Raw genomic sequence first — 26,915 nt, 5'->3', positions numbered from 1 at the left:
ATCTTTTTGACAGAACAACATGTGTTATGTTTCATAGTGTTTTCATCATTTCCTATCCTATTTAATTAGATACATTTACTCCAGTTTATCATTCATGTTAATAATCATTTTATCACAAACTTCCGTGTTGGGTGAGCCCCCCCCCCAAACGCCCGTACCAAAGCAAGCGTATGATAAAAGATGATCGTTAATGTGTCCTATGAGTCGTGGCAGTGACGATGTGAGTGAAACGTATCTCTCATGCCTTGAAATGACGCCGTGACGTCCCCTTTATCAATATGAATGTCTGCTAATAAGCTGCGCTCGGAGGCTCCATTCCAAGTACTGCTCGTTGGCTCGGACTGGACTGTGGACGCAACAGGTAATAAGAACATTTACTGTTGGTGCTCATTTGCTAATAACTTATCAACATTTACTGATGCTGGTAAACACGTGTGTGTGATGAAGATTGATGACCATTCATTTTGACTGTTTGCTGCTGGTCTTGTCCCAATATTCGCCAAGCTTATTGATTATTTTCATGTGCTCTGTTTGCTTGCTGCGTGTCGCTACACGATCCGTACCGGAAACACGATCGCTTCTGCTACTTTACAAAGTGTGTTGTCATGTAAATAAGTTGTCATTTGATGCTGTTCCTCTTTGATTGGAAGGTTAGCAACCTAACCTGTTATCGTGTAAATAGTTGAAGTGGGAAATAAAAGTCAAGAACGTCTGCTGGAATTGAGTTGATGAAGCGTCCTCGACCATCTTTTTAAGTGCAGGCTGGCTTTAGTCCAAAAGACCTCGGCAGATGTGATACGTGACCGTGACTTGGCGCATCTGCGCGTGCGCTTCGTGCATGCCGGCAAAGTTTTGTTTTGAAACAAGAGTGACTCAGAAAAGAAGCCGCAATCTATGGCATCTATTAAGTATGCTTATCGGTTAATAAATAATCATAGATGTCACAGCATGTGACGCCAGGAAGTGACGCACGTCTCGTGCGTGCGCAGAACCGATCGTGTTTCCGGTACAAATGGATTGAACAAGCAAAGAATGTTGACGTAAATATGAAGACATGCTCAACAAGCTAAGCTGACAGGCTCCTGTAAATAAATAGAAAATTAAAGCTAGCGGAGTTGAGTTGATCAAGCGTCCTCTTCCACTCTTCCATCTTCTCCAGTACAGACACACTCATCACACAACAACTTGCAACATGCAGAGCAAGCTGGACATGGCGGGCAAGAAGCCTCCAAAGGCCTTCATCCTCCCGGTGGCCACCATCTGCTTGACCTTCGTGATTGGACTCCTCTTCATCGCCATGCCATTGGCTGATGCAGTGAAGGGCGACGGCGACGTGGCCGAGTTGAAGAAGAGTATTCATGTAAACACAAAGGCTTGATGATTGATTGAGTTCATTCACGTCAGTTTTGGTCATTGATGTGTTCCAAAAGGTCCAGCAAAAACCAAAGCATTTAGTTCCATTAGAAATACATGTTGTTTTAGAAAGCCCAGCATTGAACATAACTTAGCTTTATTGAAGACTCGTTGGTGAACATGAGTGGCTGACACGCACGCTGGCTGTTTGTTATGTTCCCCCTGCAACCTGTGTTAGCTAGGAACCTTTACGTTCCAGTCCTGATTGGAACAGATGCTACATTTCTACTTTGCTACCACTTCTTTCCTCTTGGCACCTTTTGTTTCCATCTGTATTCATTAAAAAGCAGCACAGTTTCAGCTGGCAAGTCACTAGCGTATGGCGCACTGCGCTTGGAAGGAAAAAGCAGATAGGACTTGTTTATCATATGAACAAACACGTGGACAGGAAGTGACTGTATAGTGATCCACAACATGTCCTTCTCCGCAGAGGTTGAATGAATCTATGTTTTCGATGGGTACGACACTACTGGAACGTCTGAAACTCCTGGAAGGCAAAGCAGGAAACAGCCAGGTAAACACATGCATGAATACACATGCATGAATACTTGATTTAGATGCAAAGACAGGAAGTACTACAGTATTACCCACAACATGTGCTTACAGAATCAGACAGGACAGGTGGAGGGGATGACTGGGGAGTCTCAGGTAAACATGCATGATGGTGAGGAAGTAGTACTACAGTATTACCAACAACATGTACTCTGCAGGGTCTGACCGGATATATGAAGAAGATGGTTGAGGAATTTCAGGTATTTCAGGTATACATGGTCTGGAAATACTACAGTATTACAACAACATGTACTTACAGAAGCAGACAGAACACATGAAGAAGATGACCGGCAAGGTGGAGGACATGACAGGACAGATGAAGTGGATAACTCACGATGCTGTTGAGGTAAGAACACGTGAAACATTCATACTAGAATGACATTTATCATCATCATCATCATCATCATACAATAATGTGTGCATCAGTGACGTGCAGTCAAGGCAGGTGATGAAAAATAGAAATAATAAAAAATAAATATGAATAACATGAGGCTCCCGTGGGCAAACTCCGCCCCTTGAGTCGGATCATGGCGCATGCCAGTGAATATAGATCAGCACTGATTCTACACCATGACTTTCTACAGCCTGTGTCATGTCTTTACGGAGCCCCGGAGGAGACGTGGAGAAATAAAATAAAAAGAACCTATGCAAAAGAGACAGTGGTAAAGCTGGAAACATATTGACATATTCCGGGATGAATAAGTCCCAAGTGAATGGTTCTAACACCGCAAACATACCTCTTTCCCACCGTGGAACACAAACAGCTACAAGACACTTTTGATCAAAACGAGCCGCCTTCTGTGCAGTCTGACTTCTATTTATCTCCAAGGGAAGCCGGCAGCGCAGGGACCGTCTACAAATGTCTTGTTCATCTGTATTATGGCGGTTGGCATCAATGTTGCCAAGTCCTCAGTAAGACAAGTATCTATTGGCTGTCCTGGAAGGCCATAGATGATGTCATTGGCTAGTTTGCATGTTTGTTGCATATGATGTTGTAAGGAGATGTAGGAAAAAAACATAAGTATGATAGATGAACATAAATATGATAGATTACCAAAGTAAATAAAAACTCCTCGATTATGTTAACAACTACAAAAATATAAGTTTGTCAAAATGGACTTTTATATCATTAAGGGCAATTTTTATTAGGTTGTTAATAAATTCACTTGTGAAATGTGAAGGACCACAAAACTCACCTCACACATCAGATTCAAGATTCAAGAGTTTTATTGTCATGTGCATAGTAAAACAGCAGTTATACTATGCAATGAAAATCTTATTCTGTTCATTCTCCCAAGAAAAGAAGAAAACACAAAGAATAACAACACAAGAAACATAAACACATAAACATATATACCAATAAATTAAGCAACAACAGAAGAGACATTAATACAAGTAAACAATACAAATAAATAAAGTGCTATGAGTGTGTGCGTGTGTTGCGTGCGGCGAGTGCGAGTGCTTCGTTGAGAAGCCTGATGGCCTGTGGGTAAAAGCTGTTTGCCAGCCTTGTGGTCCTGGACTTCAAACTCCTGTAGCGTCTGCCTGACGGTAGGAGTGTGAATAATGAGTGTTGTGGATGTGTGCTGTCCTTGATGAGGTTGTGTGTTCTTCGTAGGACTCTAGTTTTATAAATGTCTTGCAGTGAGGGGAGGGCTGCCCCAACAATGTTCTGTGAGGTCTTGATCACCCGCTGGAGTGCCTTCCTATCACGTGTTGTACAGTTACCGTACCAAACAGTGATGGAGGCTGTAAGGACACATCAGTGACTCCTTCCTGGTATTACCACAACAGTTTGGAAAATGTGCTTTTAAATCATTTTGGGGAATTTTCATAAGAATTCTGGTCAATAAATTCAATTGTGTCACATGTCCGTTCAATAACTTCATTTCTGTGAAGAGTAAGACCACAGAATTGACCTGACATCAATGGTCAAGTGAAGCTATTAAAACGATTTGTTACACAATTGCATTTATTAAACAATAACATCCATCCATCCATCCATTTTCTATACCGCTTCCTCATTAGGGTCGCGGGGGCGTGCTGGAGCCTATCCCAGCTGACTTCGGGCGACAGGCGGGGTACACCCTGGACTGGTCGCCAGCCAATCGCAGGGCTTAAACAATAACATTTCACCAAAAATGCCTTCCAGGACAGCCAATAGATACTTGTCTTACTGAGGAGTTGGCAACATTGATGCCAACCGCCATAATACAGATGAAGAAGACATTTGTAGACGGTCCCTGCGCTGCCGGCTTCTCCTGGAGATAAATAGAAGTCAGACTGCACAGAAGGCGGCTCGTTTTGATCAAAAGTGTCTTGTAGCTGTTTGTCTGTGTTGCACGGTGGGAAAGAGGTATGTTTGCTGTGTTAGAACCATTCACTTGGGACTTATTCATCCCGGAATATGTCAGTATGTCAATATGTTTCCAGCTTTACCACAGTCTCTTTTGCGTTATCTTGCAAAAGTTCATTCTTTATTTTTTTTTACCCATCATATTTTTTTTCTCCATGTCCCCTCCGGGGCTCCGTTTGTCCTTCATGGAAGTATGATGCTAATCCCACAGTGCACGACTAGAACTTAGAGCTAGTGCGATGGTGAACCGGGTGAAGATCTGCTTAGCAAACAGGAAGTAATGTGTGTCACGCGTCTGCACCAAACTACTGGAAGCGGCGTCCCTGCTGACCGCATGAAGCCATTGGTCGGCCATCTTGCTTCACCCAAAAAAGCACACACGCATACACATACATGTATCTTCATTCACTACATTTATTATGTTTCGGTAACTCGAATTAACAAAAATTCCATCGAAACAGTAAATTTACTAGACCCATAAGGTTTTTCCTACCTCTATGGTGCGAAATTACAATGCATAACAAGTCATTTCAGTGTTCAGTGTTCAGTGTCCTGTGTCGGGTGAGCCCCCGACACAGGACAGCCCTGCCCAGGGATGCAGGAGGCATACCCCCACCCACCCGGCGGTGGCACGGGCAGCAGACATGTATCACCCAGCACCCGACCCCACGGAGCAAACCCCTGTATGCCCCCTCCCCTTCTTCCTCTGACCCAATTTCTGATTTTGAATCGGCAGTTGCAGGGCCGGTATCGTTTTGCTTTGTGTATGGCATTGTTGCTAGGCAACCGCTCTGGACAGCGGTTAGCTTGATTTGCTAGCAGCTGCCAGCACTTGGAACTACGTAATTTATTTCAAGGAATGTGTACCTCTTGCCTATCCGAGTTGAAGTCGAGGGAGTCGGCAAGCAGTCCTGATCTTGAGTTGAAGTGTAGTCAGGAAAGCACCAAATAGATACATAATGTTCCAGTATCGTCAACGGAGCTCCCGCCACGTGCGTCCCCCCAGTCCACAGCGAGGGTAAAATAACGTTGGCATGATGGCATATTAAGTAAAAATGACAAAGTGAAAATGGTAGTCAGTGAAAAAGATGTCCAAACAGGAGTAGAGAGATGTCATATTAGCCCTTCCACATACCTCAGCTATCACTGACAGTATTTGGGGGCAGGCTGAAATAAAACAACAGTAAGATGAGTCAAGAAAAAGAATAGCTTCAGTTGAATAATAGTTTGTTTTTTTGTTTTACATTCACAGGATCTTCTGATGAAAGCAGGTTAGCATGTCAATCAATTTGTTTCCAATGATTGCTCCCTTTGTTTTGTGCTTTTTGTAAATCTTTTATTCTCACAGGCGGTTGCCCTCTGCCGTGGCTTTACCATGACAGAGGATGTTACCTGTTTGTTGACGAGAAGAAGAACTGGAATGATGCTAAGGTATGCCAGCCCTTCTTAATCCTTCAAATGTCCTTTGCAATATTCTCGCTCGTTGCTCCCAAAACACAAAAACCTGCTCAGATATTTTGTGCAACAACAGTATGCACACACACACACACACACGTATGTTTACAATCCACACCGACTCACGAGACCAGACAATGCACGATATTGGAGGACAAGATGAGATGTTAGTGATGTCACGGAGCAATGCAGGTGCGTTTTGAAATGTTTCTTGTCCCACAAGAAGATGTATTGAGAGCAGATGCAGCCTAGCATTACGTATGAGGTGTGTTGTGATGGCCACAGTAGCATTATTAATGATCAAGACACCCACTTCACCCTTTATCTTCCAATACGTGCTCACCAATACGCCTGACTTGCATTTCTGCTACTAGCTTGGAGCATTTAAAACTAACTTCCACCAGGTTACAGTTGGCGCCGAGCCAAACGTAAAGGAGCATAAATAGAAGCACCAGGTGATGAAGTCCCAACATCTACGTGTTGTCATCGGACAAATCTTAAGTATGTTTGATGAAATGTAGAATTGGTACAGCTTGTGCTTGGACGTGAACGCGGCGCCACAGCTGTTCAACTCCAGTGGAAAACATGCACACGTCACCCCCCCAGCCAGCTTGGATTGCGGGGCCTACGGTGTGCACAAAGCACTTCCTGTACGCTTCCAATAACACCACTTCCATAGTAGCCACGCCTTCCGGCTACCCTGTTCTCACCACAACGCTTTTCTCCAAACCACAAATCTCCTCACCTTTTCATCTGGCCGCATCTCGTGACCCCCCCAAACTACTGAGTGAATTGTACACACGTGTGCGGCAGGTGGAACACGCATTCCATTTGAAAGCGCATGCAGAGCTGGATAAAGCCGCTGGATGCTACCTCAAATGCAGCTACCACCATCTTGTGGACGTCATAAAAACTCCATCAGGAGGTTGCCTACAGCCACAGTTCATGCCAATCTTATGCTGTCCTCTTTGGCTTTTTCAGAAGTACTGCATAGCCAAGGGTGGACACTTGGCCTCAGTTCACACCAAAACCACGCATGACTTCTTCTATGGATTGGCTGAAGGACGGGAAACTTGGACATGGGTTGGGGGCTACAAAGAGGTGGGTGGTTGAATAATCACAGGTTGATGAAGACGTGATGTTTTTTCTAGACGTGTGTTGTGTACACCAACATGTACGCCAGTGTTGTAGGAATCATCTATGAAGATGTTCATGTTGTAAAAGTAACTCTCACGAGAAAAAAGGTCAGCACTGCTCAACAGGATGCCAATTTCATAGCTAGCTATCCTTTCATTTTCAGGGTGGTGAGTGGAAATGGGTTGATGGTTCCACGTTTAATGTGAAGACGTATGGAGAGGCAGGCAGCAAGGATGCTAGATGGGCACCAGGCGAGCCCAATAACCTGGGTGGTAATGAAGGTTGTGTGGAGATATGGACTAAAGGTAAGATTGTAGCAATGCAGTCATGATTGATGAACACTTGAACAACCCTTCATCTTGTAACTTTTACCTGATTTCTTCACAGGCGGACTCAATGATTTTTTATGCTATTACCAGCAACCATTTATTTGTCAGAAGTGATGGGGCGGTCTCTGCTGTGTGATCCGGCTGCTCCTTCAAAGACGTCGGTGCTGAAAGATCACCACTCTGCCTTCATTTCAGTTGCTTTCATGAATCCTGATCATAATCGGCGTCCACGTGATCCCAAACAACCTGCGAGACACCAATTTGCAAACTAAAGCGCGTCCTATTTGCAGTTGAGGAGCTAACACAAGCCATCACACAGAAAATGAATCATTCACATTTTTAGTCAACATTTTGGAGCAGCATCTGTGTTAGCATTGAATCACTTATTGAAATTGGCTCATCTTCATTTCCCAGCAGCTAAAATGATGTACACAGCAAATAACAAGCTGCTACCTGACAAGACGGGACAAATAGAAACACACCTAAAACACATCAGTCATAAATAGAAACACACCTAAAACACAACATCAGTCATAAATGTACAAGAAGACATCGTTGTAAAATGCCAAAATAACAAACAACGGCATTCTAACAAGAAAAGGTTTGCCTTACGACGTTAAATGATGTCATTTTAGTAGCATTGAAATTGCATTTTCCTTAGTAATTTGGGTTTGGAATCTGGGAGTCAAATATTAGAAGAAATGAGACAAATGATTGAACAAGAAAGTTGAAATATTTCTAAAAGCAGTAAGAGTGAAGTTGATATGAATGATGGCTTTGTCCCCTCTACCACAAAGCTGACATGCCCTTTCTTGGTGAAAGAGATACAAGTGGGCATCTCTGGAGTTGGCATGTTCTCCCCGTGAATGCGTGGCTTTTCTTCCAAAAACATGAGACTAAATTGTCCACAGGTATGAATGTGAGCGTCAATGCTTGTGAACCCTGCCATTGGCTGGCCCAGAGTCAGCCGGGATAGGCTCCGGCACACCCCCGTGACTCTAGTGAAACATTTAAGATGTTGTGTGCGCCAACACCACAAACCTTCAGCATATCCGTGTCGGGGATCCAAAACAAGGTAGATAGGATAGATCCATTTCAAGAAACGGCACTAATGTGATTTTCCCAAAGAATGCTGACAAGTGCTGTGGCGGTGGTTCCATGTTATTTGATAGGATGATCAACAGCGTGGATCCATCACGGAATGTCATCCTTTTCATTGACTGTAGCTTAGACCCTGCTGTGGATATGGGATGGATACTTCTTGGCTGGAATGGGACGTGTGTTGAGTGTAATGGTGTGATCCAGTTGTGCACACGCTAGGATGTCTTTGTGAACAGTTGGTGTACGGGCCGATGACAATCATTTCTTTTCACGTCTAACCACTAAAGAGACTGTTTGCAACCGTTGGGCAGCTGCCTAGGGGGCGCGTTGGAACTTTGGAAGGTGTTGCACGCATGACATGGGCACGTAAGCCCGCCCCACGTAACGCACGCACCAGCTATGTTACACTAAGTTAGCTGCATTATTTATGCAAATGTTGCTATAATTGAATGTATAGCCTTTAGCAAGCACAATTTGTCCATTTTGATGCTAATTGGGACAAGTCTCTATGCTTTTTGTTATTGAAAGCACTATGCTAACATGCTAGCTGCCGATTAGTTAACCTTGAGTTGCAAACAGTCCAGTAGGGGTGTCACCATGCACGATCTTGGCTTCACCAGGACCAGACCATATTTGAACATGACTTAGAAAACTACAAAGAAAACTTCCAGGGCTTGTTTTTCAGTCCAGTGATGCAGGAAATGCCTGCAAGGTTTCCAGTGAGTGGAATGTTTCTGGCCCACTGCCACTTCCATATTATGCGTGATCACTGACAGTAGCGATGCCATAGTTGAATCTGATGGGCTCCTGGCTGCCCTGTTCCTGCCAGACATGTGCTGACACCCCTATGACGTGTTTTCATCATGATACAGCATTTCACACGTTATTCCAATATGTGCTACTGGATGTTGGAATTGCCTTTGGAATCAATAAAGTATACTTCAAATCCTGCTGGTGAATGAGTGACTCATGAAGCAACATTTAATGTAGTTGACAGCTTCAACACTGATCTTTGATTAAGCATCTTTGTGCTGAAAGGCGTCACATAGCTGCATCTACAGCTGCTGCGTTCTGTGAGTGATGCAGGCCACTTTTGTTCTGCTTTTTCCACTCACCTTTTGCGTCTTGTCCGCTACACTGGGCTAACTCCATGCTACCAAGTCTGATTGCTTTGCACGGGGGCCCTAGGCAATGCCTGTCTTGGTCTAAGGGGAAGTCCACCCCCGCTCAGACCGGTCAAGAGTCCAGTTGCCTCGATTTGAGTTCCTGCGGATCCTTATTTTTTTTTTTTACGTGCAAGGTGTGCGCATGTCCGACTTGTCACCTGCTTAGAAGCTACTGGAGCACGACAGGTGGTTTTTATTGTCATTTATACAGTGGAACCTCGGCCATCGCTCACATGATTTTTTTGCTAGTCAGCAGCAGGCATCGCCAAGGACAGCTATTTGGGGGGCTTGTGTTAATGTGAGAGTGCCTGAAGGTGCAAAACACTGTGTGTACATTATAGCCATGGAGGTGATCTTGTTGTGTAAAATCAGGTCGTCAGATCTTACCTTTACGCCTTTGTAACCGATGAGTAATTCAGAGTCCTGACAGCAGTTTACTACCAATCCAGGTTTAATGATTTGCTGGACTGAAATGCATCTCTCTTCTTTCCTCACAAACTGGAAGTCAGTGAACATAACACAACATGCACGGACAACACATTTAAATAAAACACACAAACAAAATCTATGAATGTCCCTCAGACTGTCCTGAGCACAATTTAAGATACCAAAATAGAGTCTATGGAGCTCTACACGTGCATGTATGGGCGGTGTATGAAGGAGTGCGTGTGTGCTGAGGTGCCTGGGATGCTCCAGCAGCGGCAGGATGGTGACGACGAGGTAGATGGTGTCCTCTTCCAACAGTCTCTCACTTCCAAATCGCGAGCAGGAAAACAGCATAATGTCATGCAGTGATGGATTGAGCAGACAGGCCCGGCACACACACGTCGCTCTCCTACACACTTTGACCATGTGTGAGCTTGCAGCGCTCACTGGGGGCACCATGGTAACCAATTAATGACTCGTAAAGAGTCACATACATGATAATAAAACAGCAAATGTATGAAATTTAGTAGCATACTAAAGTGATAACAGACATCTTACGTGTGGGTAGGCGCTGGACCCCAGATGCGGAGGCAGGAGGCAGGTGTGCAGGTAAGCAAGTCTTTTAATGTCTTTAAATGGAACAAAAGGCGATGGTGCACGAGAAAAAGGCAGAACACAAAAGCACCATGAAGACCTGACTTGGAGGCCTGGGGTTTCCTTCTGGAGCGCCAGGACCACTGGGAGCACACACTGGGAGACGCCGGGAATAGTTTAGTCCATAGGAGGGAAGGAATAGTTCCACTAAACTGCAGAGAAGACGTACAGGGTAAAAGCCAGAACAGCTGTCCGTAAGTGCGGCACAAACCAAGAATAATCCAGCGTCTCCCAAATGAGGTCGCCGATCATCAGGGGCAGGTGCGCCCAGTAGTCCTGCCTCCAGCCGGAGAAAGGGCTCCTGCAACAAAGGACACACCCAGGAGAAGGCAGGGAAATGCAGAGGGCATGGACAGAGCAGCAATTTGCACATGCCACTGCAACCCCCGCTGAAGGCACTGTAGCTCTGGGTGGTGCAGGTCTCCTGAGCTCTGCTTTGTGTTTATTTGTGGGAATGAACAGGAGACTTAGAGCTTGTTGCAGACAGTGACACCGTTTATTTCCTGGTGTGAGACAATGTGCACTGGTCAATACCGTGAGGCTTGTTACAGACTACAATGACAATGAGTTACATTAGCATCGTAGCTAACAATACAATGGCATAGAGCAGGGGTCTCAAACTCAATTTGCCTGGGGGCCGCTGGAGGCAGAGTCTGGGTGACGCTGGGCCGCATCCGGATTTCAACAAGAAAAGCTCTGATAAAAACATTCCAATGTTTTCAAATATCTTTATTATAACATAATATCTATATATAACACAAAATAAGATGAAAAAATGTATTAAGAATAAGAAAATAAATCAACAAATCAGTTACTTTATTTTCTTATTCTTAATTAACTATAATTAATTATAATTAACTATAACTTTGTACATGATTCCATTTTGAACCCTTCAAAAAATGAAATCATGTACAAAGTTCTAGTGATAAAAGGGATGGATGACAGTATGTAAAGAAGGGGGGCAGGAAGCTCCATACACATCCATGAAGTAATGTACTGTAAAGGTGTGTCAAAATAAAAGCCATCTTTGTGTAATTATACATAAAAGGAGAAATGAAAAGCGCACTGTTACGTAGGTCGGAGTTTGGGAGAAGAACAAACACACAGCAGCTCTCTGAGCGCCATCGGCCATGATGGAGATCGCTCCAGACAGACATAGGCTGGATCACAGATCACAGCGTCGCCTTCATTTCTGAGCAAAGATCCGCAGAGAAGCGGCGGCGCCGAGCGGAGTCAGCGGCTTCACGGCTTCTCCTCCGCCCAGCTGAGTGGAGGAATGAATGAATGAGCGAGCGAACTAGTCAAGGTGGGAAGGCGTTGGACGTACTGCCCGGCTGAGATCCCGCCCACGAGAGCCATATACCTCACCGTGATTGGTTCGTTCAGCTCTGCACACTACAAGTGTCATTCATATCAAATTTGCGGGCCACACGAATATTAATCTTTCATATTAAGACGGGGCCGCAAACTATCGTCCCGCGGGCCGCAGTTGGCGTCTGAGTCCCCTGCTCTAGGCTAGGCAACCACGTAACCATTGCAAACAGTGTTTTTACATTTAAATTTTAAGTCAATAAGATATTTCAGAAGTCTACTTCCGCAATTTGGGTTGCAACTTGCCATCGAAGGGTGACGGTGCATCCCACAGCCAGACCAGTTGAGAACCCCTCCACAGACACATTCGAAAACAAAACTCTGAACTTGACAGACGCATCAAAAACTTTTAGGCGTTGCATTCAATGTCTACAATAAAATACAGCATCAGACAAAATATTAAGGGGACTTATCTTTTAATTTGGAGCTGACAAGCTGAGACTGGTATCACTGATATTGATACTTGTAAACTGAGTTTTTCATGAAAACAGAACAAGTTGGTCATTTTGCCTTTAATTTCTTGACCATGATTAAAATCACAATAAAACATCTGACAAACATTTTAAGGCAAACAAAAATGATTTTTATCAACACTTATTTGTGAGCATAAATGCCAATATGTAATGTGTTTGTAAATCAATATACAGCACAATATGTAAATCTATATATCATACAACAATAAAAGACAATGGAACAATATCAAAAAATCATTTACGATTTTCTTTTATGACATACAATTGTTTGAGCAAAATCAAATCAAATCGAATCATGCACTTTGTGACGGGTGATTCGAGTCAGTAAAAGAAAACAAATCATGACTTTCCAGACCTAATCCAGAAGTTAGTTATTTAGTGATTACGGCGTACATGCAAATAAAATACCCATCAATTCAAAGATGACAATTAACCTCACATGCGTGTTTTTGGAATGTGGAAGGAAACCAGAGTACCCAGAGAAAACCCACACACGAGGAGAACATGCAAACTCCACACAGAAATGCCCAACGGAGATTCGAACCCACATCTTCCCCATCTCCTGACTGTGTGGCTAACATGCTCACCACTAGGCCATGGTGCAGCCCCATGTTTTCACCACAATTTGAGCAGGTAAATGTTTTTTCTCCTGTGGGCACTCATGAGATGCCATTTGTACCTTTTGAGCTCAACTTTTACCATAATCTGAACAAGTAAAAGGATTTTCTTCTCTGTGCGTTCTCAAGTGTTTTGTCATGTCTGAATTTCGAGTGAAGCGTTTACCACAGTCTGAGCAAGTAAATGTTTTTTCACCCGTGTGTGTTGTCATGTGTAATACCATACTTGCCTTTCGACTGAAAGTTTTACCGCAATCTGAGCAACTAAAAGGCTTTTCTCCTGTGTGTGTTCTCATGTGTCTTTGCATGGCTGTCTTTTGAGTGAAACGTTTACCACAGTCTGAGCAACTAAAAGGTTTTTCTCCCGTGTGTGTTCTCATGTGTGCTTGCATGGTTGCCTTTTGAGTGAAGTGTTTATCACAGTCTGAGCAACTAAAAGGTTTTTCTCCTGTGTGCGTTCTCCTGTGTCTTTGCATGTCTGTCTTTAGAGTGAAGCGTTTACCACAGTCTGAGCAAATAAAAGGTTTTTCTCCGGTATGCGTTGTCATGTGTACTCGCATGTCTGACTTTCGAGTGAAGTGTTTACCACAGTCTGAGCAACTAAAAGGTTTTTCTCCCATATGCGTTGTCATGTGTACTCGCATGTCTGACTTTCGAGTGAAGCGTTTACCACAATCTGAGCAACTAAAAGGTTTTTCTCCCGTGTGCGTTGTCATATGTAATCGCATGTCTGACTTTCGAGTGAAGCGTTTACCACACTCTGAGCAACGAAAAGGCTTTTCTCCCGTGTGTGTTCTCATGTGTGATTGCATGGTTGTCTTTTGAGTGAAGCGTTTACCACAGTCTAAGCAACTAAAAGGTTTTTCTCCTGTATGCGTTCTCCTGTGTCTTTGCATGTCTGTCTTTAGATTGAAGCATTTACCACAGTCTGAGCAACTAAAAGGTTTTTCTCCTGTGTGTGTTCTCACGTGTTGAGCCAAATTACCCTTATGAGAAAATCTTTTATCGCAAACTATGCAGTTAAAATGTTTACCTGTCTTCTTTTTAGAGCTTTCAGAGTGTTTGTTGCCAGTTTGAGTCGTCATATCACCTTCACAGTCTGTATTGCTGGTCAGAGATTCTTGGTTGTAGTCCCTGTCTTCATATTCAGAAGAGTGTGACGTTGTGTCGTCACTATCTGACAGTGGAGCTATCAGGTTGTCTGCTTGTGATCCTCCACAGTGGTCTCCATCAGCTTCTCTTGTCATGTGTTGCAATGAGCTGCTGCATGAAGGCTCCGCCTCTCTCATCTCCTCACTTGGACTATGATGAAGCTGTGGCGACTCAGGTGGTTTGTCTTCATGGTCGTCTGTCTTCACAGAGACACCAGTCAGTGGCAACTTGGCGAGATCAGCCTCCTCTGGCCCGAGAAGATGTTCTCCCTCCTGAATGATCGGGAGTTCTTCCTCTTCTTCTTTAACAACGGGGGTCTGTGGCTCCTCCTCTTCTTCTTTAATGTAGGTGGGCTCTGGCTCCCCTTCCTCCTCTTTAATGTGAGAGGGCTGGATCTCCTCCTCTTCCTCTTTAATGTGGGTGGGCTCGGGTTCCTCTTCTTCCCCTTTAATGTAAGGGGGCTGTTGTTCTTCCCGCTCCCAAGTGGAGCTCCCCCAGTTTGGCTGAGGAGAACATTCTTCTTGACGACCAATCAGTTGCTGGATGTCTGCAGGACACAAACTGGAATTATTGTGGAAGCTTAAAAAACACACATTTTTGTAAGCTCTGTCGTCAGAATTCTACCATAAAAATAATAGTGGAATAAACAATGAGTACGTTTACATGCAGTCAAATAACCCTACCATAACCGGAATATGAGCAATAACCTTGTTGCGCACGACCATGTAAATACCAACAACCCTTTTGAAAAATGTGCTCATGTTCCGTTTTTTGTAAACCCGACAATCACCCCTGGGTTACTGCTTTTCTAACCCAAAAATCGGGTCATGTATACGCACATCGGGATATCCCCATCAAAAAGAACAATAATTGATGTACTGTGCATGTTCTATTCGAAAGGAATCTTGTGTCTTTGGCAGCAACTACTTGTAAACATGACGACTCGCAAAACCACACATTTTTGGAGCAAGGGGGAAACAAGCCACCTAGTGAAAGACAGGAACATTATGTCTTTAATTGACGGTAGAAGGTACCGCAATAGCAAAATGTATCAGAACGTGAGCAAGCAGTTACGCGAAGCAGGGTTTGTACGAACGCATCTTCAAACGCATCTTCATAGCATGGATGTGAATGGCACAGCTCCGGCTCCATTTCCTATTCCTTCATGTTCTCGCCTTCCATTAATGGAGAAAGTGAGACAGAATAGTGTTGAGTACTGGTGATGAGTCAGGATTAATGATGTACTGTTCACACTGACATGAAAAAATAAGATTCAGGTCACATTTGAGCAAAAGAAATCAGGCTTGACCTGCAGTGTGAACGTAGCCTATGATGCAACGTGTCATGGCTGAAACAGGCGGATTAAATAAATATTGAGGAGCAAATTAGTGAACATTAAACATACCTTCAATGTGTAGCACAACTTGAGCTTCCAGTTGTTGTCGTAGTCGCTCGTTCTCCTCTCTTGTTGGAGAAACGTCCTCCTCGTACAATGTCACCTGTAGTCTCTCGTTATCTGCAGCTTCCACCTCCGTGTGTCCGAGATGTAATGAGGGTGCCCAGTCTGGATGGCTTTCATCCATTTGATAAACTGGTGTCCCTAAAAAACACACACTGCCATTATTACTTTAAAACTGTGTACATCTTACAAATCACTCAAAGGAAACAGACAACGTGTTCCCCCCAAAACACAGTACTTTATTGTGTTTGGTGCCCTCAGCTAGCTTGGCTAACGCTAGCGGCCTACTAAATGCTAGGTGTGAAAGAGCAAAACACATGCTTTGGTTCAGATTTACCAGTGTGAAAATGCCGTGAACACACCAACATGTGTCGGGTGTTGGCGTTGAAAGTGATGTTTGGTCGTCTCACGGCTGCTATCCAGGCCATTCTGCGTCTCTTTGTTAGCTCACAGATCACAGCTCCATGGCTTTGCTTCCACGCTGGAAATGAGAAAAATCTCACCCCGTCCTTTTTATTCCCGCTACGATCGCGTGAACGATTGTGGCAGTTAATAACACAACACGTCTGCACCATGCTTTCCACGTGTTAAAACAAAACAATAACAGCACATGGGTCAGCGTCGACCCTGCAGCCGGCGTCAACTAATGATGTGTTGGTAGCGAACGAATCGGCTCTCAGAGAAGCTCTTCGAAATGAACGACAGGAACCATTTCGCGTCGTTGGGAACCAATTGGGAGCCGATTATTTTTTTCCTCGTCTTTAATTTTGTTAATGGCGAATGTCATTGGTCAACATTAGTGGCTGCAGTTGTGTCCACACTGAGCAGGTAGAGGACCGGGGTCAAACACTGTGGCGCTCATAAAGAACGAGAGCCGTTTTTTTTTGTGAGCGGAAGCAAAATAAACGACTCTCTAAAAGAAGCCGAAGTTTCCATCACTCGCGTCAACAAGCTTAGTTTCCTTCCAAACTCACAATGCAACGCTGGTACGTCACCTCCGGAACATCGCTCTTCAGCTTCTTCTTCTTTTTTTTTAATAATCTTTATTAACAACAAACAAGTATACAATAACAGTATACAAATGACAGAAAAGACAGATAACCTAGCCAGGGATTATATTAAATAAAAACTTCTAAAGCAGAACAAATTGTTCAAGGTTTTTTTGTCAGTTGTCTCTATAAGTTGAATATACTGTTCAACATCTTTGAGGAAGAACATGAAATTTGTTTTTTACTGTCATATTTGCATTTGTGGATGGATGATGTGGCCAAAACGATCAATAGATTTACAAGAAAGAAAGCCTTTTGTCTTTCTTAGATCCCTTGTAAAAGCAAAAAACAACATTTTCCCACGACAAAACAAAGTCCTTGAAGTGTGATCGATAATGTATCTGCTGAGGTCCGTCCACAGCTTTTTGGAGTGTGGACAATGCCAGAAAAGATGTAAAATAGTCTCTAGGTAGTCCCCAAGAGGGCAGGATAGTATTTGTGAATAATTCTGAAAGATCTGTGTAGGCTCTCAGTCATACAGGAGTTGTCCATCAAGGGAAAGTCTTCTTGAGACGTCATCTGTACTTCTGTGAAGAAAGTGTCGGACGTTTCGCTCCTCATCCGAAGAGCTTCGTCAGCGAACTAACAAGTGCTGGTAGCCTAGGCCTTAAATACAGTAAGAGTGGGCGGAATTGGTGTGCCAACACCCTCCTCCTATGGTTCCTTACACTACGACTGGGTGGAGTAGTGGTCTAATCCTGCCATTAGCACCTCCGATCAAAGGGACCCAACTACATACCCAACTACAGGGAGCTACACTTCCCTTTTATCGGAGGTGCTAATGGCAGGAGAGGATTATACCACTACTCCGCCCAGGCTTAGTGTAAGGAATCAATAGGAGGAGGGTGTTGGCACACCAATTCCGCCCACTCTTACTGTATTTAAGGCCTAGGCTACCAGCACTTGTTAGTTCGCTGACGAAGCTCTTCGGATGAGGAGCGAAACGTCCGACACTTTCTTCACAGAAGTACAGATGACGTCTCAAGAAGCCTTTCTCTCGAATTCTGAAAGATACTTCCTTCACGTAGTTAGTGATGAGGTACTTGTGAGGAATGTCATACACAAAGCCACCTGCCTATAGCGGCCACTGAAAAATCCCCCGCAGAAAATTTGTGTGTTATAGACCCTGTGTATAGCAGTCACCTGTCCAATGCAGCCAGCGGCCACCCATTTTGTATCCCTTGGTCAATATCTGACTGCATATAGCGGCCAAAATACGACTCAAGCAGAAGCTTCATGGGACGGTCACCTGCTGCTGCGCCCTGTTTTCTCGCTCTTTCTCTCTCTCTCTCTCTCCCACAGCAGGGCGTGCAGCAGGAGCAGGGACAACTGGACACACTGGCAGCTAATTAATCCTTCCCCTACTTAACTCGAAGTAGGGGCAGCTGTGAGACGCCGGTTCCTTCCAGACAAAATCGCTCAAGCCCTTCCAGATTCGGCGTCTCCACAGCCGGGTGTTCCAGTTGTCCCTTGACCTAGCCGTTTGCAAATTCTCTTGTGTTTTTGAACTTTTTACTCTGGGGCTCCACAAGCTCCACAGTTCACTCCTGTGATTACCTCCATGCTGTAAAGCAATTAAAGAACTGCCATCCACTTACCTTGCTTCCGCATTCTGTGGCTCTCCGCACACGCACCCGTAACACTTCATGCACAAAAAATAATCAACTCACATTTGAAACAAGAAACATGTAATAATGTTTTAAATGTAAAGATTCTATTAAAACTTTTTTTATTAGAACTAAAATTTTCTTCAAAAAAGTTTAAGATCAGCCAACTAAATCCAAATTCAAAAACAAAATATTAAAAACAAACATAACAAAAGACAATACTCGCACAGCTTTGTTCTGTGGGTGGTGTAGAATAACAAGCCTAGTTGTTCTTTACAACTTTTAATCGCCAGCTCTGCTCGGTTGCATCATATCATTCCAACTTCCTACTTCCTTTTCTCTCATTGCCTCTCTCTACTGTTGGTCCCATCCGCAGTCCCACAGTGCCCTCTACTGGTCAACAAGTAACAGTATAATTATATGTCTCTGCAAACACAACAAGCTTCTAATCACAGACATGTTAATATGTGTGCACACAAATTCAAAATGGCCGCCAACCAGTCTATAACGGCCACCTGTCTATAGCGGCCACTTTTGCCGTTTCCCTCTAGTGGCCGCTATACTTTGATTACCTGTAAACTTGAAATGTGAATGTGAAATACTAATTATTAATATTTACAATAGAATTTCAGAGTTTACTGGTTACATTTTGTATATGTTATATGTTTTATAGAAAGAGGTAGATTATTTTGACTTGTACTTGCATGCTGAGAAAGTGCGTGCACTCCTGATATACATGTAAACCTACACAAATACCTAGTAATTTTTTAAAAATAAATATAGTAAATATATATACTTTCTATATTTATAGTAGTAGGTAGATCTTTGGGACTTTGTCATTTTAAAAGTAGCTCGCAGGCTAAAAAAGTGTGAGCACCCCTGCCTTATACTATACGTGAGTACCATCTAGTGGTTTCAATGTGAATTACACATCATGAAAAAACTGTTTCAAAAATGTTGATAAAATCAATTATCCATTATAATTTTTAGCACAATTATTGACCAGCAAAATTTGTTATTGTGACAATGTTACCATTGCTGAAAGCTTTTTAATATGTTGCCTTGAATTCGGCTGCATCGTCCTTCGCATAATGATTTCAATTTGTCATATACAATATCTGTATATAATATGTTTTATAACAAATGCTAACTGAACATAATACATGAAATGCATGTACTGTATAATAACTGCTATGTAGCTATTTTCAGTGACATACTACTCAGTTTATATACACAACTATTGAGGAATTACTGTAATTTCCGGTGTATAAGCTGCTACTTTTGAACCCTGCGTTTTATACAGCTGTGCGGCGAATTTGTAGCCATGTTCTAATCTGATATACTTCAGAACTACTACTAATTGTTTAAATACTGTGCCGCTCATGAATCAATGAGGAAGGCATAGGTCTTTCTTTGGAAGGAGCCAATCACAAGCTACAAGGGAACTCACGACGAGCTTGTGAACCCATCGGAAATCGCAGGAGATCATTACTCAACATAAGAGTCAGACTCACAGTGTCAAAGAAAGAAAGCTAAAATCATCACATAGTAACTTAACACTGAAAAGGTAGGTAGAAACATACAAGACAAGTACCAATACGAGTGTAGAATAATAAACGACAAATATCTTAACTGCTTCCCATCATGAATTGCTTTGCTTAGCCGGGAAGCAGGCCGGCCACGCACTGTTGACTGCCTGTCCACCTGAGTGAGCCAGAGCGCTAACCTGGTGACATCTCGTCGCTGCGCTCTTGGGGTAATTTTGGTTGACCAGCCACTCCTGGGGAGGCTAACCACAGTGAAAGCAGTTCCCCACAGGACCGCAACTTATTTGTTGTTTCATAATTGGCTATAGCGCATGTGCCTGTAGTTTTTTATTAAAAGTCTAAGAAAAAAAGAAAAATATTTGTGTAATTCTTAGTTATTAGTCCCAGACTTTTCTTGTTACATTATGCCTTTTTGCTCTACTTTTTGAATATCTTGTTTGTACAACGTTCCAAAAAAGAGCCCCCGACCCACACTTTGGACATCTCTGGTTTACATATTTCACACGGAAGCTGAAGGCTCATAAGATATACAGTAAATGCAATGTAATTGCAAAAGTGATGACATAAATGACAAGTTGAGCATTATGTGTAACACACTTGACAATGCAGACACGACGTCCCATCACTTGACCTGCCAGTCGTTTTCCTAGAGGCTGGTTGTTAAACCGACACGGTGCCCATCCATTTCAGCATTGGTCAGGATGAAAGACATTTTTGGACATGTATGAAGAGGCCTGTCACGATAATTGGTAAATTGAACGTTAAAAAAATAAACGATAATTATGATGCCTTCGACAAATTGACATGCGCATGTATGCGTATGTGTTTCATCTGCTCGTTTCTCTGTGCCACACAGGCTGGATGACAAGAGGCTTCACTCAGCATCTGTCTGTGCACATTAGTTCTATAGTGGAATGAACGGAGGGAGTGAACCCTTCCGTCCTCTCATTCATCCTCTTTGTAGAGGCGGGGCTACTAGTGAGTGGACACAGGAAGCTAGCACAAAATTAGCCATATGAGAAAGCATATGCAGTTATCGACCAGCAACATTTGTTATTGTGACAGGCTTATGTATGAGGCAGTTAATTATTGTCTGTAGTTGTTGTCATTTATGTGATATGCACAGGATTTAGTTTTTATGCAACATGAGTATAGTGAAGGCTCTGCTCACTAAAAAGGCTCTTTCGGCTCCCAAGTGGCTCCTCAAATTTTTTTGCTGTCTTAAATTATTACCAAATTATGTGTATTGTGCAAAATGAATTACTAATGTAAAAAACACATGATATAAGATATAAGTTGTTTATTATTTAAATTGATTTATTTTAACCTCAATGAGCAGCTACATAAATATAATTATAATTTTATATTATAAATAAAAAAGACCATCTTTAACAGAAAAAAAGAGTGAAAAAACAAAAAAACAATGTGCTCCCAACGACGCACGCCGGCTCCTGTCGTTCATTTCAAAGAACCGGCTCTCACAAACGATTCGTTCGCGACCGACACATCACTGTTCTTGTGGATTAAACTTTGATTGGACACCACTAAACAGCAGGACTCTTTTGCTGCTGCTGCTGCTTCTCCTTCTTTTTGTTTTAATGGCGGGTTGCAACTATGACTTCAAAGGTGCATACCGCCACCTACTGTACCGGAGTATGCAACGTGGGCCATGTAACATACTGTATATTCATTCAGATATTGAAAAAATATAATAATAATCTAGATTTTATTATATAGTTGTGTCCTTCAAATACTCAATCGCCGCCCACTGTATATCTCTAACCCCCTCACCAACTGTTCCTAAAATATCCTCAATGCTCCATTCCTTTTCTATCTTAGAAATCCTTTCCCTTAGCTTTACACGTGCATCCTTACATTTCTTGCAATGTGTTTTCCATTCTACAAAGTTTTACACTCCACACATACTTCTCATTTAAATTTACCTACCAAAAACAGGGATTTAACCCAGTGCAATCGAACTGTAGCCTAGCCTAGTTCAAACTTTTCCCCTCTTTTCAGTTTTTCCTCTTCACCCCTTTTGCATTGATAGATTTTTGTACGTTGTAATATTTCCTTCCGCTACTATACCTGTCCCACCTCCTTTGTCATTTCTCCATCATTTGTGTTTTTGATAATTGCCTTAACTTCACCTTCCCCAGCAGGTACATTTAAAATATTTGTCATTCTAATAGCTCTTTTGGCAATTCTATCTGCTCATTCACTTCCACCCTTACATGTGCAGGCACCCAGCAGAACCTCATTTCTATTTTTAACACACGCACTAGGCTTTTTGTATTTCCAATAAGAAATCCTCTCCCCTTGATTCCATATTTTTAATGCTTTATAGGGCTGCCAGAGAGTCCAGACAACATACTGCTCTATCTGTTTTTATTTTTAATAAAAACAACATTAGAGCAACTTGGGGCATCCTAAACAGTATTATAAGGCATAGTACTCAGAAAGCAGGCTACCTGTCAGTTTCGGCACTAGCAATGCCAAGGTGGGGATCCCAATGCAGAGGAACACAGGAAAAAGGATAACAAAAATGTTTAATGAGAACTAAGGGTGTCCACAAAGGGAAAAGTACAACACAAATAACAGAGTCCAAAGGTAACAAAAAACAGAAAACGCTGACAGCAAAAGGCTGACAGGGAAAAACACTGCAGGTAAACCCAAACAGGAGACTAGTAGAATTAGCGTCTAGCAAGTTATGTCTGGAAAGACGAGGCAAGGTAGGAATAAGCAATGTAACAAACAGGAGTCAGAAAGCGGGGAAACGGTACAGGAACCGGGCTAAGTGGAGAGCAGGTGAGTCAGGAGGTACAATCTGGCAAAGAGGCATGGCTGCTGCTGTGCTTAAGAAGGTAGAGAAGGTCATTGCTTGCAGGTGTGCCAGGAGTCTCCGCCTCCACAGGACGGAGTGCAATGCAACCATAAAACAGACACAGGCGGCAGCAGAGAGACAGACACAGAACGTAACAGTATCCCCCCCCCTTATACGACACCCCCTGGCGGCATACCTGGTTTATTAGGATGGAGACAGTGGAAGTCACGGATGAGTGATGGGTCGAGGATACAGGAGCGAGAGACCCAGGAACGTTCCTCAGGTCCATAACCCTCCCAGTCGACCAAATACTGAAAACTTCTATCCCTCCTTCAGGAGTGCAAAATAGCCTTCACCTGAATATGCCGGCTGACCATCAATGATGATAAGCGGCGGAGGCGGACACAGCTGGCTAGTGGAGGCAGGAGAAATGACTGGGTGTACATTGAGTGATGGTGGCAGTCTGAGCATGACGCAGGAGGGGCTGATGATAGAGTCAATCGAGTACGGCCCCATGAACCTCGGAGCAAACTTCCTGCTGGTTACGGCCAAAGGTAAGTCCCTGGATGACAGCCATATTTCCTGGCCGACACGGTAGGTGGGTGCCAGGATTCTGTGGCGGTCTGCCAAAAGTTGGTTGAGTGCCGTTGTCCAGGTAAGTGCAGCTCTTGTCGGGCCCGGCGAAGATGGGCTTTCAAGGACGGTACCAACACGTCCGCCTCCTGCGAGGGGAATAATGGAGGCTGATATCCGTAAGCGATTTTAAAAGGGGACATCCTTGTAGCCGAACTGTCGAGGGTGTTGTGGGCCTACTCCACCCAGGGGAGGTAGGTGACCCAGGACGAGGGATGTCGGTGGCATATGCAGCGTAACGGCGCCTCAAGGTCCTGATTGGTCCGCTCTGTCTGGCCGTTGGTCTGTGGGTGATGACCTGATGGTAAGCTGGCCGTCGCCTCAAGCGCCTTGCAAAAGCATCTCCACGAATCGAAATGGGGACCTCTGTCTGAAACTACATCACAGGGAATTCCATGAATGCGGAAGACGTGTCTCACCAGTAAGCGTGCCGTTTCCAGGGATGACGGCAGTCTAGATCGTGCGATGAAGTGGACCATCTCGGAAAACCGGTCCATGATATTGAGGATCACTGGATCACAACCATTGGAGGAAGGTAATCCTGTGACGAAGTCTAGGGCAATGTGAGACCAGTGACAGGATGGGATGTGTAAAACTTGCAGCAGACCAGGAGGAGGATGATGGGAAGTCTTGTTTCTGTCGCAGACAGAGTAGGCCGCGATGAACTCCTTGATATTCGCCGGCATGGAAGGCCACCAGAGACACTTTTGAACATTGGCAGAGTTCACCATGAACTTTCATTCAGCATTTCAGACTCTGGCTTTCTTCTACGTCGGGAGGACGCAGCAGCCTGCGGTTCTGGTGCGCTGAATACCCGGCGAGCAAAGCAGCCGAGGCGGAAACGAGGCAAGAGGGGCGGCCTGCATGCTAGGCTAAAAGCTACAGCTACTAGGCCACCACTACCAAGCCTGCTGCTAAACAACGTCCACTCTTGAAAGCAAAACATGGTGACATCAGCTGATGTGCGCAGGGTTCTGAACAAAACAAACCCACGAAAAGCAGCAGGCCCAGACAACATCTCAGGCCATGCACTTCGGGTTTGCTCATCAGAGATAGCTGATGTGCTTGCTCAGATATTTAACCTGTTGCTCGCACAAGCATCTGTACCGACCTTCTTTAAGTCCACCACCATAGTGCCCATACCCAAGAAGAGCAACGTGACCTGCTTAAATGACTATCGACCTATAGCACTCACTCCTATTGTAATGAAGTGCTTTGAAAGGATAGTCCTGACCCACATCAAAAAGAGCATCCCGGACACTGTGGACCATCTACAGTTTGCATACCGCCAGAACCGGTTCACGGATGATGCAGTCAACACTGCCATCCACACAGCCCTTTCTCACCTACAGGGCCAGGACACATATGTCAGAATGCTATTTATAGACTATAGCTCTGCATTTAACACAGTCTGCCCCCACAAACTCACAAATAAGCTCCTCACACTTGGCCTGTCACCCTCCTTCTGTAACTGGGTGTTTAACTTTCTCACAGGCAGACCCCAGTCAGTCAGAGTCCACAATCGCACATCCAGCTCAAGAATTGTGAGCACTGGGACCCCACAGGGGTGTGTGCTGAGTCCACTCCTCTACACGCTCTTCATCTACGATTGCGTGGCCTCCCAGAACAACACCAGCATCATTAAATTTGCGGATGACACTACAGTCATCGGCCTGATCGCTGGTGGTGTTGAAACATCATACAGAAGAGAGGTGGCGGACCTCCTAGCTTGGTGTCGTGATAACAATCTCCATCTCAATACAGATAAGACCAAAGAGATGATCATTGACCCAAGAACAAGGGAAAAGGAGCCGCATAGACCCCTGTTTATTGATGAGACTGAGGTGGAGAGGGTGAAAACTTTCCTACACTGACACTGTGAACTTTATATTGTTGTCAATGTAGGCTACAGAGTTCATTTGTTAGCATTTTCGGCTGGTGGTGTATGGAATCACAGGAGCCAAAATTAAAAGGGAATACATGTGGAAATACAAAGAGAATCAATAATAAAAAAATATACAAATGTAGTCATATTCTTTTACCATTTTGTCATTGTTTGTTCTGTATTGTCTTTGTTTTTTCCAATTTGCCGTTGTTTTTCCTGTTTTGTATTTGTCTTTTCCACTTGCGTTTTGGCATTGCATTTACAGTAGTAATGACAAAGACAAAAGAATGATTTCTGGATTGTCTTTGTTTTTTCCATTTTGGCATCGCTTTTCCTGTTTTGTCTTTGTCTTTTCCATTTGTGTTTTGTCATTTAGTAATGGCAAATGCAATAGCATGCAAATGTAAAAGAATGTGGGCGGGTCATTCTGCCAGGATGATGACTACTCCATACGTGATTACACGATTTCTGCTTGCGGGGGCTATGTAGTCTTGGAAACTCGGGAGCCCGGAAAAAAGTAGACGCAAATACACGTTTATCAAAAGTAAACGGGGGAAATTTAAATATGGTGGACGTGGACGAATTGAGACGAGGTGTTCAATGAGAATTATGAGCAATTGCTCGGTTGGTGGAAGATGTCATGGAAAGTCTTTATAAAAAAAGTCTTTAAAGTCTATATCTGCGTTGATGAATGCAGATATGGATGAAGCTGTGTGGCGCAATCTTGAGGAGGTAAATGCCTTACTTTATCTTATTTAAATTTCATTCTTTCGCATTTGCATGCTATTGCATTTGTCATTACTAAATGAAAAAACACAAATGGAAAGGGCAAAGACAAAACAGGAAAAGCGATGCCAAAATGGAAAAAACAAAGACAATACAGAAAAACAATGACAAAAAGGTAAAAGAATATGACTACATTTGTATGTTTTGTTATTATTGATTCTCTTTGTATTTTCACATGTATTCCCTTTTAATTTTGGCACTCCTGTGATTCCATAGGTGGTCTGTCTCGTGGTTTTTTCAATAGAAAAAAAGTGCCTTGGCGCAAAAAAGGTTGAAAAACACTGGCTTAATTTACTGGTATTAATGTTTCTTATGTTCTTATTCATTTTCTTGTGTTTTCTTTCTTTTTTTTTGGTTATTTAGTTATTACTTTGTAGGTCAATCAAACTTCACCCAGCCTCCCCCCATTTTCTTCAAATGAAACTATCACAGTCACAATTGTTTGTGCTACTTTTGCACAATTGAAATGGCGTCTGCACTGTCATACTTTTTGGGTTATTAAATACATAATCAGCCCCACGACATGCTCAAAATGAAACCAAAATAGCCTTCTTTTTCTTCTTTGTTTGTGCTGTTTTATTATACTTGTTCTTAAACTAGATGAAATGTCATCCAACGTTAGATTTTCTGTTGTTTGCTTATTTCTCGTCACATATCGAGGACACGGGTGGGTCATTGGGCAATGAAGGCAAAGGAATATGTCCCTGCACAATTAAACTCTTATTTTCTTTTGACATTTATCTTTTTAGGGATGCATTCATTGTTAAGGATAGCTGACCACGAGGGTAGCCCACTCAGCAAGACATCTTTTTTGTGTCTCACTGCACACACTGGCCCCCCTCCCCCTTCCCTTCCCTTGCTCATTCAATCAGCAGCCAGACTTGCGGTGAGTCGGGTATTTCGCACTCTTTTTGAAAATGCAC

At 43.4% G+C, this 26,915-nt stretch overlaps 2 protein-coding genes across 2 annotated transcripts; one reads left to right on the top strand and one right to left on the bottom strand.

Annotated features, from left to right (window-relative positions):
* The first annotated feature begins 214 nt into the window (after positions 1 to 214).
* Positions 215 to 9,204, top strand: LOC129180511 (C-type lectin domain family 10 member A-like). Its single transcript, XM_054775061.1, has 11 exons — positions 215 to 361; positions 1,160 to 1,360; positions 1,844 to 1,927; positions 2,020 to 2,061; positions 2,124 to 2,165; positions 2,225 to 2,311; positions 5,574 to 5,592; positions 5,670 to 5,752; positions 6,758 to 6,877; positions 7,077 to 7,218; positions 7,301 to 9,204. The coding sequence occupies exons 2-11, from the start codon at positions 1,193 to 1,195 to the stop codon at positions 7,354 to 7,356; spliced, it is 843 nt and encodes a 280-aa protein (XP_054631036.1). The 5' UTR covers positions 215 to 361; positions 1,160 to 1,192; the 3' UTR covers positions 7,357 to 9,204.
* Positions 9,205 to 12,415: 3,211 nt separating this feature from the next.
* LOC129180500 (oocyte zinc finger protein XlCOF6-like) lies at positions 12,416 to 16,282 on the bottom strand. Its single transcript, XM_054775038.1, has 3 exons — positions 15,999 to 16,282; positions 15,608 to 15,802; positions 12,416 to 14,749 (listed from the first exon to the last, which is right to left on the bottom strand). The coding sequence occupies exons 1-3, from the start codon at positions 16,234 to 16,236 to the stop codon at positions 13,122 to 13,124; spliced, it is 2,061 nt and encodes a 686-aa protein (XP_054631013.1). The 5' UTR covers positions 16,237 to 16,282; the 3' UTR covers positions 12,416 to 13,121.
* Between the last annotated feature and the right edge of the window lie 10,633 nt (positions 16,283 to 26,915).

This window comes from Dunckerocampus dactyliophorus, chromosome 4 (genome assembly GCF_027744805.1).
Source record: "Dunckerocampus dactyliophorus isolate RoL2022-P2 chromosome 4, RoL_Ddac_1.1, whole genome shotgun sequence".
Classification (NCBI taxonomy): domain Eukaryota; kingdom Metazoa; phylum Chordata; class Actinopteri; order Syngnathiformes; family Syngnathidae; genus Dunckerocampus; species Dunckerocampus dactyliophorus.
This window is presented reverse-complemented; position numbering and strand designations above follow the sequence as displayed.